At 41.0% G+C, this 16,211-nt stretch overlaps 1 protein-coding gene across 4 annotated transcripts in view; it reads left to right on the top strand.

Moving 5' to 3' along the window:
• Positions 1 to 16,211, top strand: part of igf2bp2a (insulin-like growth factor 2 mRNA binding protein 2a) — a 44,396-nt gene that overhangs the window by 14,029 nt on the left and 14,156 nt on the right. For all 4 annotated transcript variants that reach the window (XM_069154665.1, XM_069154664.1, XM_069154666.1 and 1 more), the window contains 3 exons: positions 11,223 to 11,271; positions 12,880 to 12,931; positions 15,858 to 15,921. In XM_069154665.1, the coding sequence (XP_069010766.1) occupies positions 11,223 to 11,271; positions 12,880 to 12,931; positions 15,858 to 15,921 (165 nt within the window). The remainder of the gene's footprint in view (positions 1 to 11,222; positions 11,272 to 12,879; positions 12,932 to 15,857; positions 15,922 to 16,211) is intronic.

Genomic DNA, 16,211 nt, shown 5'->3' with positions numbered 1-16,211 from the left:
GCATAATGTAATTAATGTATTGGAGGTGCTCATCTATTTGACTCCACCCATTTTAGAGCTGCAAGCCCATAACCATTAAAAAGTGCTCTTTTCCAGCCCCTCCCTTTAGCAACCCTTCACACTCACACTCTGCAGACAGTAAATACAATCCACTCTCTCTTCTGCCCAGAGCTCCCTTTTACTGTAATTTTAACCATAAACCTGTTTGTACCCCTCCACCCCTACCCCCACCCCTTCCCCCCTCCTCAAACCCCCAACCTCGCACAAGTGCGTCCTATATACATAATCCCACCGCTTTCTTAATCTCTCGATGGCTTATCGGAGTTACCGCACTTTATTTACTTTACCACACTTCACTCACTTGTGTAAAATTGCTGTTGGACTGATTTAATCTCAGTCCGTTCCCACCTATAGCTGCTTCGTTTCCCCTCACACGCATGTTTATTTTTTTTATTCTTTGACATGTTTAAATTGGCTCTTGTAAAATGAAATCATAATGAACTGATTAGTAAATAATCATTGTTAATATGGGGGTCATTTCTGTTGTTTTTTTATATAAATCATGTGATGCTACATTTATCAACTGTACTGATGCAAAAATACATATTTCAGGGCTGCATACGGTTTTCACACTTTTTTCATTATCAGTTTATCTTCTGATTATTTTATTGATTATTTTTCAATAATCAAGTGTTGGCAATTCAATTTCAAGCTAATTAGTTTCATCTTTAAATACTTACGTGAATACTGTTAGATGACAGACAGACAGTGGCACCTTACAGTCATTTTAATTTATTTATCTGCGGCATTAAAACATAGTTTCACCTAAAATACATCATAAACAGACTGAAACAACTGATGCACAGTTTAGAAGAATACAAACAATATCCAGTTAAAATGCACAAAGAGGTATAATTTTCCATAATTATTCAAAACAAAGTAAAAACTATGGATTTAAATAAACAAACACAAGCACCAAGGCAACGTTAGTGAAAGCTACGTGCTTAGGCGCTGGCTCCTGACCCTGTGTTGGAGAAACGCTCCGTGTGTTTCACTGTTTCCAAAAGCTTTGTTCTGCCGCTGTTTGGAGAAGAAGGACAGCTCAGCGACAGCAGCTGTGACTGGCAGGGGTGTTTGGAAATATGTTGCTTACTGACCACTCTGGCCAGTGTTTCGGTTTTTCTCCGAGGATGAATCTTCACTCACCTCCTGCTAGTTTCTGCGCGTATTTTCCCTCTCTGTTAGGACCTTCCCCAGCACACAGGGGGGAGGGCGGAAAGAGAGCAGGTAGTGCGTTCATGTGTGTGTGTGTGTGCGAACAAGTAAAACTCGCTCTCCAGAGGGAGCCGGAGGGAGAAGTGAGACGGGCAGAGAGCGGGACGATGAGAGACAGACTGTAAACGAGCAGCAGACAGACAACGGAGGAGAGCGGGCAGGCAAACAGTTTGAGGGCTTTGCGTAATGTTGAGTGGTGAGCGTGCGGTATTGATCCTGGTTAACCCTGCTGGGACCTACACCTATGGCAGGCGGGCTCAACCTTCCAGCTACAGTATAATACCCTATGGTTGGCAGATTAAAGGATGAGACCTAAGGAACAAGCTGCACAACTCAACATAAAGCAACAGCAGCATCCATGAGGAGCAGCTAACAGCGGACCCACACTGCACCACCGCAGTATGAGCTGGTATCCACCTGTCAATAGGTCTGGACTCTGAGGTGTGTGAGAGACAGACACAGGAAATACATTAACGTCCGCATGTAGAGGAGAGTAGGCACACCAGTCGCCTATACATCAGTGTTTGTGTTGGACGTGTGTGTGCGACTTGCGTGCGACTCGTGTCCCTGTGGTGCTGGCTGGGAGTCTGTCAGTGGCTGTGCTGACTAGGTGCTTTGTGACAGGGGCTCAGAGGAGTCCTCCGTTTGTGGAGTAGCAGTGTGGAGGAGCCAGCGGGCATTTGATGTGCACAGGACAGGACAGCACAGCACATGACTGCAAGTCCTTTTCAATCATCTCTTGACTGAGCTTTCTATTTATTATTATTTCTGCCACTCATGGTTCAGTTGCAAGGGAAATGTATTTTTAAAATTTTTTTTTAACACCATCAGATTAAAATGTAAATTCTGTGATTGCAGCTGATTGAAGGTTTGCTGCATTTTGCATGATTAGCAGGAATGACAGGGTTGTACAAGACTTTTCTTGTCCCTCACTTGGGAAGTGTCCCTCATACAGTTGGTTATTGCGTTAATGAGTGCACGATTTGTGACATCTCATGTTTGGAAGCCAGTATTGATCCCATGTGTGATTTACACACTAGGAAACTTTTTTTTTTTTTTTTTAAAGCATCAGGAGACGTGTCCAGCAGTTAAACTTTTATCTCCATATTTCTGGAGTTGGGATTTTTTTCACAAGAAGTATAGATATTGTTTGGAGTGTTTACTTTTTGTGGTAAATTAACATATCATACGCAAATTTCTCATTAGTTTTATGTCTTAAAACATGTTCAATGGAAATTTAGACTGAACAAAAAAAGGTGTTCTTTTTATCCGCAGGCCTTTGGAGGCTCGCCATTCAGATGTTTCTTTTAAGTTTTAGTGATATTTAATCTTAAGATTTTCTTTTCATGGCGAAGAGCGTCCATGTCATGCTGGTAGTATCAGACTGTCGTACTTTCTTCTCCAATGAGAAGATAGAGCATCCAAAACAGTTGTTACTTGTTGTTACAATTTACTCCACTGAAGAGTTATCATGTGTTGTCGTCACCTGCCACGCTGGCCCAAAGAAAGTTTAGCAAAAGATGTATTTAGACAGAGAACTAAGACAAGAAGGCATTTTGCACCAAATGTTAATGCCTGAATTTGATTGAAAATATGTGAATTCATGTTCAGAGCCGTATTGAAGGGCCCACTCACTGTGTTGGATCAAACTGTTTTCATTTAAATAGAATTGTACTGTGCCACAATGATGGACAAATGAAACATTTTAAAATAATAATTTTTACGGTTTAGTAGACATGACGGGAGAAAATGTGTTTTGTGTCAGCTGGGCACCCTGTGGCATTGTTGCAGTGGCAGAAAATACATTTTTCACGATAACACCTGAGAGTTGAGAATCATTGTATATCTGTAGCTCTGTGCAAATAACTTTGGACTTAAAATGAGTGTTGTATGTGTTTTGGTAAACATTTATTTATTCATTTTTATTGATATTATCCATTTACTTGTCACGTAAACCTAATTTTTTAGTCAACCCCTTTATGTGACACCGAATGATTGCCTGATAAAAGAAATGAATGTATTTGAAATTTCCTTGCGTACCAATAGAGCTTCCCAATTAACTTTGTACTACGTATGCAACTGATGAAAAATGGACATGCGGTGTTTCCTTATTTACACCTTTCTATTAATCGGCTGAGTGAGAGTCAACAGACAAATGTCAACAGGAAGGCTGTGGCTTCCATTAGAGCTGCATGTGTCGACCTGACCGCCTCTCGGCCTGTGTCGCCCTGTGAAAACGAATGCGTGAAGGGAAACCGGCAGGCAGGTGAGCCTGCTGAATTCTGATGAGTTCTCACCCACCGAGGTCTGGGAGGGAAACAGAAACAGGCACCTGAGTGCGCCATACTGAGATGAGATGGTTAGCAGCACCGTGGAGCAGCAGCTTTGTTCACCACGCAGTATCAGTGTGAAAAATATGTGGTTAGGGAACAATGGAGAAGAGCAGATACAAAAACTGTTTTTGTACTTAAGATCATGAGTGATTTTTTAAAGAATTCATATTATTGCCTGGAAAAACAAAGAGGATTTAATGAAACTCATTGTAAGGGAGACTGTCACTAGTAACAGTTATTAATACCTTACAAATCTCAGTAAATTCTTTGAGACGAATCAAAGGCTTTTCTTTTTGTTGTCTGCTTCGGGTCCTCTTCTGCTAACCAAAAAACAAACAAACAAAAAAAAAGCCAGTATGACATCTCCACATGGGGAGATCATTAATTCATGAGTTAAAGTGACTCTAATCAATGTTTTTTTTTTTTTTTTTATTGTGACAGTGGAACAAATGGTTAAACGTCATGTAAAAGGAGCCTCTTGGAGTGAAAACCCACAGAGTTTACTCAATTTCAGTTTGTAGCATCTTTCAGCTCATTGTTTTGGTTTTCTGGTCCATAACGTTGCGGTTTTGCTTCAGTCTTGATGCTCGTGTCATTGTCATTTTTATATTAACCTATCTTGTCTTAATTTCACTGGAGGAGCTGTTGGAGACCAAACTAGAGCTAAAAGGAGAGTGAATATTTGACTTAAAGTCATCAGATTGCAAGACACACTAAGTGCTAATGTTCCTGTAGCTGCAAAATGTAGAAATAAGCTATTTTTTAGATAAACGTAAAAGCTGATCATATTCAATGTTGTGTCTACAGCTTGCTTCACTGCCCATAAAAGGGGCAAAAAAAATAAATAATAATTTACTGCATATTTTATGTTCATCCTGGTTTTATAGTGTAATTGTACCAGATTGTCAATAACATTGATGATTGAGTCTCGCAGGCAGCTGGTTGTCCACTGGTAAAGGGTGAGGGTTGATAAAAGGCGGACCTGAATCAGTTTGAGCTTTTTTTTCAACTGTTATTGTTTCATTAGTTATTATTTTCAAGTTAAAGGTCAGTCTGAGTTTTGACCTTCAATAAAAGTAATTTAATTGAAACGTATTTAATATACCTTTTATATCTATCTTGATAACACATTATTTTAATAGCCCTTAACTTCAGTATCAATAATTTCCTAGAAGTTTCCTGGAAAGAGTTAGATAATTGTTTTTATCAATTAGAGGGGACATGTGAATGTCCTTGAAAGAAAAGCTCAGTTAGAAAGAAAATCTTTATTCATTATTTATTCATATTTTTGAATTGTTAGCTTGACTGGAGACAAGTTTCACATTTTGCATGCAGACCTGTTGTCACTGCGCTGACTAAAAACAATCTGCATTATGTTAGCAATTCATTTGAATTAATTAATCAGAACTCTCCTTCCTCCTCTAATTACTACAAAATGACACATTCTTTCAGGGACATTTCTTATAGTATTAATTGAAAATTATTTGGAATTTACAGACTCACAACATGCAGTGTTACAATAATCTTTAATTCAACGATAAATGTTTTATTTGGCCTCATCCAGTCATTGTGTACACTCCATAAAAAAATGTCTGTACTTTTAGATAGGTTTTGACAGTGCTCACGACCCAACACACAATCAGGAATAGGATACATAAATGGAGAAAAATAACAACATTGTAGGTTGGATGCTCCACTGAATATGTGCTACTTCAGAGTCTGTTTGTCCTTGAGCTAGACAAATAGGAGCAAATATTTCAGGCTGAAGGGCAATATCAATGTATAGACACTTCTCTCATGCAAATCCTGTTATCTCTGCTCCACAACAAGTGGATGGGCCTGAGAGAAGTGCTTAGCAGCGCCACACAGAAATGGACTGAGCTCGGTCGTAATCCAGCAGCAGAGAGTGGGACGCAGTGGGACACCGCCAGAGTTTGAAAAGAGGAGCAGGGGGACATCAGAAGGGTCCGCACAGAAGGGTCTCCTAATATATTGTTGACTTGTTGCTTCCTCGCTGAGATTTCAGGGCATTTAGGCGCTTAAGAGCTTAAGGGTCAAGACCAGAAATTGGGTTAATTCAGATTAAACGAGTCTGTGGTTGGTGCCGAAGGACCACCGGGCTATTTGACCAACCCACCCACACTGACCCATATAATATAGCACTTCTAGTTTTGTCTTTGTTAGTTTGAGCTGTTATAAATGAAGTGAAAAAAACCATACTGTTTATTTTAAGATTTACAGCGCAGACTGATGATGTGAAAGCCAGAGGAGCTCCCATACGTACACTTGTAGCTGCAAATGCAGCTGATCGTTAGATGATCACATTATGCTGCACTCAGCACTACACTACCACACATGAAAGAAGCAGAGACATTAGTGTTGCATCGACAGTATATGCCACTGCATTTGTAATATGAGCAAGTAATAGGTGCATAATCACATGCCTGCAGTGTGATTTATGACCGCGGAGGTTTTCATTTCCTATTTTATCCGCATAGTATGGCCGCGATGGAGGCCAGATCGTCTTTCGCATTGAAAATTATCAGGTGTCTTCTGTGTAATATGAAGTCTTTTGTCAAACTGTTTCTGGATTGATGGGAACTTCCTGTGTCTGTTGTGTCCTCAAGCATGGCCTTCAGTTGTAACAAAGCCTTTTGTCTGGCAGATAAAGAAGGAAAGAAAAGAGAGGTGACAAAAAAAAAATTAAGGATTTAGTTTTTCTGTCAGAAAAGGGATTCAGTGATATTGTTCATCTTGTCTCAAATAATATCTTTAAACATTAAGCAGCCAATATGTTCCTATATTGGTGGAAAACAAAGGTGTGGCCTTTGTAATAAAAGATGTTGGCACGGAGAATCAGCCAGTTAGAGCGTTGACAGATAAATGGATGCAAGAGAGATGGAAATGACTGTTAAGTGAAGAAAAAAAAACTTCATTCACGTGAATTTTGCACACAATTAGGTGTGAGGTGTGTTGCAGGAGTGGCTGTGTGCGCAAAGACATTTGTGGGAGTTTTGTGAGGCAGCATGCTGCGGATAAGCCTGACTGAAAGGCTATTTGGGATGTCTTTTTATTCGTCCAGAGAGCCTCCCCGCTGGGCGCAGGACAGCGTGCCTTGTGAACCGTCTCTGACAGGCCGGGCATCCGCACGGAGCGGGGAGAGGAAGGTAAACAAGGCTTTTTAAAGGCCTCATTAGATAGAATCCTTGAGCAGAGTGGGAAATGTTTAATTATTCACTCCTGTAAGTTTCTCTTAAAAAAAAAAAAAAAAGAAAAAAAAAAAAGGTTTTGCCCTCAATTAAGGAACTCCAAAAGTTGCCTGGAAAAAACAACACTGTTACTGTGTTTTAGGGAGTTTTTAATGACATGAGTGACTTTGATTTTTGTGTGGGCGTTTCAGGAACAAAGTACACAGAGTTTATGACAAATTGAATTGTGGCGATCATGTCCTGTTCATACTGACTGAGCGTGTGAAAGATTTTCAAGAAGAATTAAGTTTCTTTCCCATTACCTTTTATATTTTAAAGGTCATCCATGGTATCAATTAAATGCATGTTCACATGTAAAAAATATGACCAGCTTATTAAACTTAATGCATTTTTTTTTTTTAATTTATTTAAATACCAATTTTAAAAGTAAACATACAAAAAGTAGTAATTGGAGCTATTTTGCATTATGAGTTCTTTTGCTCGCTGCTCAAAAAGTATTTTTGTTTACATTACTACTTTTATCCAAGTGAAATGCTGCTGTACATACAGTATGTCTGGAACTCTGAAAAACTGGCTATATGTGGTAGTTTGTTGTTATATGTCGAGATTTGATTGATAATCTCCCATTTAAAAAATAAAAATGGTATTTTGTAAAAGCAGCCTGTACTTTAAGTTGTGTAATGTTTTATGTTAATCTCACATCTATCATTTGTGGTGGAATTTTTTTCCAGTCTGCCGTCGACGTCTTGTCCAACTCTTCTTAGCCTCCACCAAAGAGAGTATAATTTCAAAGCCCTCGACCGTTTGCATTGACAGACATGCGCTCTTTATTCAGTCTGTGCTGTCCACATGCAGCCCTGTGACTCATGCATGCTGGACTTTGGCTTCTATATTGTAAGAAATAGAAAAACAACCAAGTCTCACACTTTTACACTTTTATTTGCTAATTAATCAATTATCACAATAGCTGATCAGTTTTCTGTTTGCTGACTATTAGATAAATCAACTGATCGTGGCCTCTCTGTTCCTAACAGTTCTTTAGTCACAGCCACATGATCTCGACAGGTAGTAAGATGAGCCGCTGCAGCCCTGAGACACAGAGGTGTTAAAATGTTAATCGAAAGGAAACATCAGAAGGGATAAAAACACTGCAAAAGGTTTAAAAGAGAAATAGGTTTTAAATGTATAATTCATCCTCAGTTTTTGATGTAGGTGATCAGAGTTTCATCTTTAGGAACCCTGCAAACTTCTAGCGGGAGGTGAATTCTCTCTTTCTCACTCCTCTGTCCGCCCGCCCTCTCAGAGGTTAAAATTCCTCCGACTGGTCTGCATGCATGTACGTATTAGTATGCACGCCTGTGCGCAGACACGGTTTCTTACCTTGTACAGGTGGGTGCAGTAAATATTAGCTATTCAAATGAACGTGGCCAACCTCATGTATTTAAAGGCCGAAATTGAGAGGCTCTTTTTTTTTCTCTTGGCAGGCCACTCCAAACCAACAGCAGACGGCTTGGTTACATTCAACAAACATTAAGTAACCGTTGACTTCAGTCTGTATCTTCTACTTCAGTGCATTGGGGACGTGGGGAAGGAGGAGCTGAGAAAGGGCACTGGGTTCACCTTGAATGCAAACAAACAGGAGACATTAGCTAATGCCTGCCGCTACATATATTACCACTGGGTTTTTCCCCTGATTATAAAGCAACACGTATGACCTGAGGACGTACAGCTGAAGTCGGCACCTAAACCTGGTACACTGCAGACGGCCAACAGTATATGTTGCAGGGTGGCATGTATTGTGGGCCTCTCCCTGCCCTGGAGGCAGGCAGACAGACAGAAAGCAGTGATCTTATGGTTCGCCATTGGCCACAAGCATGCTGAAAATGAGACCTTGAAGAACTGTCAGGAGGCACTGTCACTTTTTCCACGAGCCGTCCCTTCAGCAAGCTGCTGCATATTTCAGAATGACAGACGAGCATGTGGCCTTTAAAACATGAGTTTGCCTGAGAGAAGAAAACACAAGAAAAGATGTGGAGGTTCAGCTTAATTTGGAAGCTTTATTAATGTGTCAAAGTGACTTTATGTTATTTAGAAAACACTGAAGAACATACAGAGTTTACACCAAACTCTGCTCTGTCGTCAGGGAATCAGCAAACTCACAAAGGTGCCTATTACCATTAAAAAGACGGCATTACTGTGCTGCAGCTCAGCCTCTAACATTACATCAAGATTACAGTTGACATAATTAATGATCAAAAACACAATAGAGAACCAGGCCCTCAGAATTCACAGGCTATTTAAGCAGACGACTCTGAATGAAAGGAGCTTTTAGTTTCCTTATTTGGCAGCTTAGAATTGCCAGGATTTGGGGCTGTTGTGAGGTTTTGAGTTGGTCTTAAATGTTTCTCAGTTATTGGCTGCTTTTGTATGGCAGGGGGTTGTTTACTACGCTGAAGAAGGTGATGTGTTTTCGTGGGACACACTGACTTTTTCTCTTTTTTTTGGTTTACCCGTGTTTGGATACTGGTTGCCAAGAGAGATCTTTCATCAAGCAACTGGCTTTAAACTGCCATCAATGACAGAGAGCTCGCAGGCCACTGTGTGGTAGGACATGCTGGGAATTGTCAGGGTTTTGTTTTGTTTTTCTGAGCTTTTGTGTCCTCTGTTGGTTTCTAGGGGGAGACACTTTATAGAGGAAACCAGACTTCATTCATTTTCCCACTTGTATAAAAGTATTCAGCTTTTAAACTGATGTTAAGTCACTGATAAAGAGGCATTATAGTGAGAGATGTATTTATGTAGTTTACATGTGGATACTGGCACTTTCTAGACTAAAATTAATGCACACCTGAAGTTTGTGTTTTATGTCGCTGGCTTATGGTCAGTAATAGCAGTCTGTTAATTTACTTCCCAGTATTTTAACAATACTGCTTAAAGTTTGGATTTATAGATGAGGAGAGGAGAGGAGGGGTGAGGAGAGGAAGAGGAGGAGAGAGTTTGTCCCAAACCCATGAGACACTGTGTTTCCTTGAGAAGCACAATCAGAAAGAGTCATTCATTCATTCATTCATTCATGTCCAGCTGCCAGCGTGGTCCTCTCTCTGTCCTCCTCTCTGTCCTCCTGTCTGTCCTCCTCTCTGTGTGTCAGTGCGTGAGCATGTGTGCACAAGGCACAGCAACGATGTAGGACGGGGGTGTTTGTTTGTGTTTTGCGTGGAGAATCTTCCTGAACTTTAATCCACCCCCTATTATCGCATCTTATTACATTTCCTCCACTTCATTTCTATATCTGCAACCTTTAATCTCTAATGCCTCCTATTTGAGCACTGAAATACTTCTTTAATTTAACATTTTGGAATATGTTAGCTCGGCAGTGAGACTTTCCCTCCTCCAGCCCCTCATCAGCAGCCCTCGTTGCATAGCTGGACTCTCTCACGTTAATGTAGTTGTTAACAGCTTGTGGTCACGGGCGGTTTGTGTGGCTTTGCTGTTTGAGCTGACACACTCACTGGAGGCAGAGAAACGCTGTGTGGAAGCTCAGGATCCCAAAACGACCAGGCAGAGAGGGATCTCTGTCCCATTTGTATATCCATGGATCTGTCCTTTATGACCGATAGATTTTTGTAAAGAACAAAAGAAAATGTGGTTTAAGCTTGTTCAAATCCTCTTTGGATCCGAACATCTTTGTTAATTGTTAATGAAAACTGAATTGCAAGGAAACAGTTGCCATGTGGACAACAGAAATTAGGGATACAAATTAAATGCATATGAATACAAAATTTAGTGATGAACTGTCAAGGAACAAATTAATAAATTTGCAAGGAATAAATGAATATTGTATACTGGTTGGTGTGGCTCCTTTCTGTTTCCTTTGTTCTCTAAAATTCAAACCAAAAACACATCCTCTGAGCCGCCGATTGCTTCACTTAGGATGAAGGAAGCTCGTCCGTGTGGTCTATGAGATTTAGTTTTTTCACGTCATTTGTGTCAGTTTCACTTCTCGCAGTGAGAGCAGAAAGAATAGCGCTCGTAGGAGGGTGTTACCAAGAATCACTATCTGCTGTCCAATAAACGCCCTCACCTCCACGGCAGTCCTTTGACTGGTGATACTGTCTAACGAGCTGTGGGCGTTGCAAAAAGTTAACGTTGCATTAACTGTGAAATTACATACTGTACATATAACACAGCTCTGATTCTGCATTTCTGCCCTCGTAAAATAAATGTCTTTGCTGCTCAGCTGCTGACTCGGCAAATGTACTGTGTACAGATATAAACATGCTCTATATATAGAGTGAAGTTCGCTGCCTTTGCTGTAAAGACAACAGATGACTGTAACTGTAAGCGACTGTGAGTTTGTGGTTCAGGTCTGTTAAATCCACTCCGTCTGTGTCTCTCATCTCTGCAGGAGTCGGAAGATCCAGATCCGGAACATTCCCCCTCATCTACAGTGGGAGGTCAGTTGTTTGTGTGTGTGTGTGTGTGTGTGTGTGTGTGTGAGAGAGAGAGTGCGTGCGTGCGTGCAGCTCAGTTGAGCAGCACCAGGTAGCACATAAACCAGTTTCCTGACAATGAGTCACCGGCCTTTTTTTTTTTCTCTAAACTTCAGTGTCTGTGTTTACATCTGAATGTGTGCTTACATCTACGTCAGTGTTTGTTACTGTGTGTGTGTGTGTGTGTGTGTGTGTGTGTGTGTGTGTGTGTGTGTGTGTATATGTATGTCAACATCTGTAACCTCGCTGGGGTCCATGTTGGTTTTCTCTGCGTGAGAGTCTCCCCGTCTTCATGCCTGCCAACTCTCGAATGTCTCTTTGGGTTTATACATCTGCAGGATGTCTGCAGGCTCCCAGAAAGACTCACAAAACTGGGCATGGGAATTAAAAATATCAACATTGGTGTATAAAATAGTTTCTATATGTTTTTGACAGACTATGCCAAATTACCAGATCATTTTTTTTCATAAAATTTCAATGCAGCCTGGCAAACCGTGGTCCAAAACCAACCAAAGCGCTGGACTTTTATTTAAATTTTGACCGCAATTATTTGACAGCTCTTGCAATTTATTTCCATATAAAAAAAGTTTGATAATAAAACATACGACCTTCTTTCAAAACATGCATTTGAGCCAAAGAGTTTTGATTTAAACGCAAAACTCCAGTCTGCATTTTTTTTTTAAATGTAAGTGATTGTATGTTGTGTTTCTCATTGGATCATAACTACATGCCAGAAATAACTATCATTCAAAATTCTACAAAGAATACCAGCGCTGCACCTGTTTACATTATTGTCGTTTTTGGTTTCTCCCTCATGCCACATTCACACCATAATGCTCACACTGGCATTGCAATCTTCATCTTAATTTACCTGAATTCTGTTCATTAAAAAGCAGCTGTACTTTGTTTGCACCTGCAATTTATACATCACAAATTTAGGCTTTTCATCTCCGAACACAGCAACTGATCTGGAACAAAGCAATGTTCATGCTTTGTTCCAGATCAGTCTGAAAAACAGAAGTATTTCTTGTTCTTTCTGTTCTACCAATATTGCGTGATGGCAGCTCATGATATCTATAATATGCACCGACCCAACTTTGAGCTGTGATCTCAGATGCCATTCAGCTCTCTCCTTGTCCTACTATTTCCAGCAAGTCTGCACAAGCTCCAGTCACTCGACTGACATTAGCCGAGTTTTTACCCAGTCGAGTTTCCAGAAAGACTATGCATTTCCACCACTGTTTTATAAATATTATTAGGAGCTAGACACAGTGGTACTAATTCTCAGGTCTTGTAACATCAAAGCATTGCGAAGGAATAAGCTGCAACAAAATGACATGATTAAAAGAGTGAGAGGTTAAAAGTTATGTTCCAGACTCGGATTTATTGTAATTTGCTTCATTACAAAAGATCAACGAGTCCTCTAGTTCTCTATTACTTCGTCTTTCTACTTTGCTACTTGAACATTGGCCCACATTAACTCTCGTAGCACCAGACCTGTGTGTGTGTGTTTTACTGCTTTTGAATCAGTAGTTGTGTCTTTAACTCACACTCTTGTTTCCCCCCCTTTAGGTTTTGGACGGCCTTCTAGCTCAGTATGGTACTGTAGAAAACGTGGAACAAGGTAACTCTTCTCCTCCCCCGTTTGCTGCACATGTCATCTTCCTCTGGCTCCAACTGTTCAATGCACATGTGTCTATTTAGCAAGACACACACAGACCTCCCAGTGAGTCAAGTCTCCCAGTGTGACTTCTCATCCTCGTTACCATCATCCCACACGGCCATTATCTAAACATAACCCATCTTTGGATATGAATCAGCCTTTATCATCTTGTCTGTCTGTGTGCGTGCATGCGTCTTATAAGTTTGACCCAGGGAGACGAGCGTTTGAATCACATGCAGCCTCTATAATAAGCACTGTGTACTGCCACGGGTCCCCTTGGCCTCAGCGTATGAATTGAAGTGGGCAGACATGGCAGACATTCAGTAGTAATGTGTCCGTGTGTGTTTATGCCTGTACGTGTTTGCGTGTTGCGTCTCTTTCGGGGAGGTGCATCGTGGTAATGGGGGAGGACGCTGTAGGCGCCTGTGGTGAGGCTTTTTGCACTGTCTGATGGAGTGTGTGTTTGTGTGTGTACAGGGTAGCCAGCACAAGACCTATCCCTACAAATCTTTTGCCGTCTACACGCACATGCATGAGTAGTAGAGACTTGCTCGGGTAGAAACAAACACATAAAAGATACACTCACACTCGTACTGTCTCTGTGTTTCAAAACAGCCAAGACCAAAAACCACCCACTGTTGTCATGACAGGCGCTGAAAGAGAACCCAGCGGAGAGATGACTCCCTCACAGAGTTCCCCAAACGCTGCCATAAAACAGCCTACTTCACTCTGTACCAGACACTAAAGCAGCATTTCCTCTTCTTCCTTTATTTCTCCGCCCGGATCTTCAGACATCACTAGTTACAGAGAATGATCAATGGAGCCACCTCGCTTCTGTATCTGTCCCCTCTTAATTGTGGTCTCTTTCCGGCTTACTGTCTGCCCACCTCCTGTCACTTTCCTCTGCCTTGGTCCGTGTGCTCCGGTTATAGACGGTGAGGTTTTGGAGAAGACCCATGTTCCTGTGTGGCATGGTGAGGGCTGCCGGTAGCCGGGCAGGGCAGGGCAGGGGCGGGGCAGAGCTGGCTGTGAGTGCCGGTGCCAGGCACCGTGCCAGGCTCTGCCCACTCGCCCTCTCTGAGCCAGCTGGGAACTCTCACTGGAGTTAACCCTTCCGAACCTGCTGTCGGCTGCACACCAGCAGCTTTGGAAGTTTTCATTGTTACTCGCTGGCACATGTTTTTACTTCTGACGCAGCTCCCGAGAAAACAGTCCCCTCTGAAATATTTGGACTACTTCTGCAATATTGGCAATGTACTTGGCATCTCTTGACTAATTTATACGGATGATTGCCATGTTTTTGTTCTTGTGGTTGAATTGTTAAATGTTGCAATGGGATTTTTGAGCTCGTCTGTCTAAAGCATCCGCAGACAACATCTTTTCTGTAAACTTTAACAACTGCCCTTACAATTACGAAGCTTTAAAGACACCTAATTTTTGACATATAGCATTTTGACAAACAGAGATCCATCATTGACTGAGCAGAGATGCCTTTGTCTGTTCTGACAGAAGCCTTAGTAGACCACAGGACATTTCATCAATAATGCTGGCTTTCTAAAAACGTGTTCTTTTGCTATCACTATCACTGCTGCTCTCTTCACCTACAGCCAGCGATGTGCTTAAGTTGTTGCTGTTTCTAAGGTTGTGTAACCTCTGGGGTGGCAAGTTTAGATGCAATAGTCAGTATTGTATATTTCCATCAATTTAATTGAATAGATTCAACAATATAATTCTGCTCTTTCAATGGTTGTTGTGGTTTACTTATCTAAAGTGGGATTGTAAGATTTGAATCAAGAAGTTTCTGGAAATGTTGCACAATAAAGCCTTATTAAGAAGAAAAAGAGTTTCAGTCTACTGAAACGCTGAAGGGCTTTTAAATTTGAATGCGTTTTTATTAGTTCATAATAACTGCAGATCAAAGCAAGGCTTTAAGTTGACATTGTCAGTTAACTCAAGCAGCATTACACATTTGCATACAGGTATTATGTTGTTAAAGAAGGAGAATACACACCGAAGTAAACTGAGATATATTAGGTTGAGGAAACATGTACGCACAACTCAAGTAAATAACAAAAATACAAAACATTTGACATGACAACATTTTTCCTTGTTCTTACAAACAACTAGAGATTAAACTAATTTTGCAGTTCAGTCTCAGTACTCAGAGGCCAGCAGGTCTTTTGAAAACCTGTAGCTACTGTGCAACTATTGATTATTTCATTAACCATTGATTATTAATTATCAGTTTTTACGTATCATAAGAAAATAAGAAGCAAATTCCCACAATTCACCACCTGAATTTCGAAGCTTTAAATTTTCTTTTGCTTGAAAAATCATCAAGATGATCAACCCGGTATCAAAATAGTTGTCGATCGACAAATGAATTATTTGGTATATTGTAAGTTTGTGGTTTCATTGCATGTCCTTTACAATGGACACAGTCAAAGACACCTTACGCTTCACTCGTTTAAAGAATCCCAGCAGGAATCAAACCCTCCGAGATGCTCTTTCCTCACTAAGCCATACAGGACTACAAATCTTGCCACGGTGTGTCTTGGTTGTGCGCTGCACTTTGTCACAGATTACTTGCTTAGTTGAGGCTGTCGTGTCAAACCTAAATCTGTTATTGTGCAAGTGGCAGAGAGGCTATTGTGCTGAGCAGCTCCTGTCTGTAGAGGAAGCAGCAGGGTCTGGAGGGAAGCCAGTGTGGTGATGGCTGTAATGGATTCACACAGACAAGTGGGTCCCTGGGTCACCACGGGAACCTGGACGCGTGTCTGACTCACCTACAGCAGAAACAAAGACCTGTTATGTGCTTGTGTAAATGTGGCCCAACCTTTGTTTACCGTATCTCACATTTTCTTTCTCTCTCTGCATTGTTTTACAGTGAACACTGATACAGAAACAGCTGTGGTGAATGTTACATACGGAACCAAGGAGGAAGCTAAAGTGTAAGCAGCACAAATAATGACACTGATGCAGCCAAGTACCAAGAGTAAGACTCATGATATACTTGCACAGACAAGAAGCTGCAATTCGAGCAGCATTGTTCACATATTTGCACATGTATTCTGTGTGTACCTGGAGGATTAAAAAGTATTTCCAAAAAGGTCTGAGCAGGACCGATTCACTCGGGAACAAAACAGGAATAACTTCCGTAAGAACTTGTGATTATAACGTAAGCATGTGTAAACATGGTGACACGCAAAGAGGTTACTTCATTGTTGCTGTAGAGATGACA

This window comes from Embiotoca jacksoni, unplaced genomic scaffold (assembly GCF_022577435.1).
Source record: "Embiotoca jacksoni isolate LCO1_2020_lvr unplaced genomic scaffold, fEmbJac1.0.p SCAF_2, whole genome shotgun sequence".
NCBI classification, from domain to species: Eukaryota; Metazoa; Chordata; class Actinopteri; family Embiotocidae; genus Embiotoca; species Embiotoca jacksoni.
The sequence above is the reverse complement of the archived record's forward strand: the minus strand, read 5'-3'. Positions and strand labels throughout refer to the sequence as shown.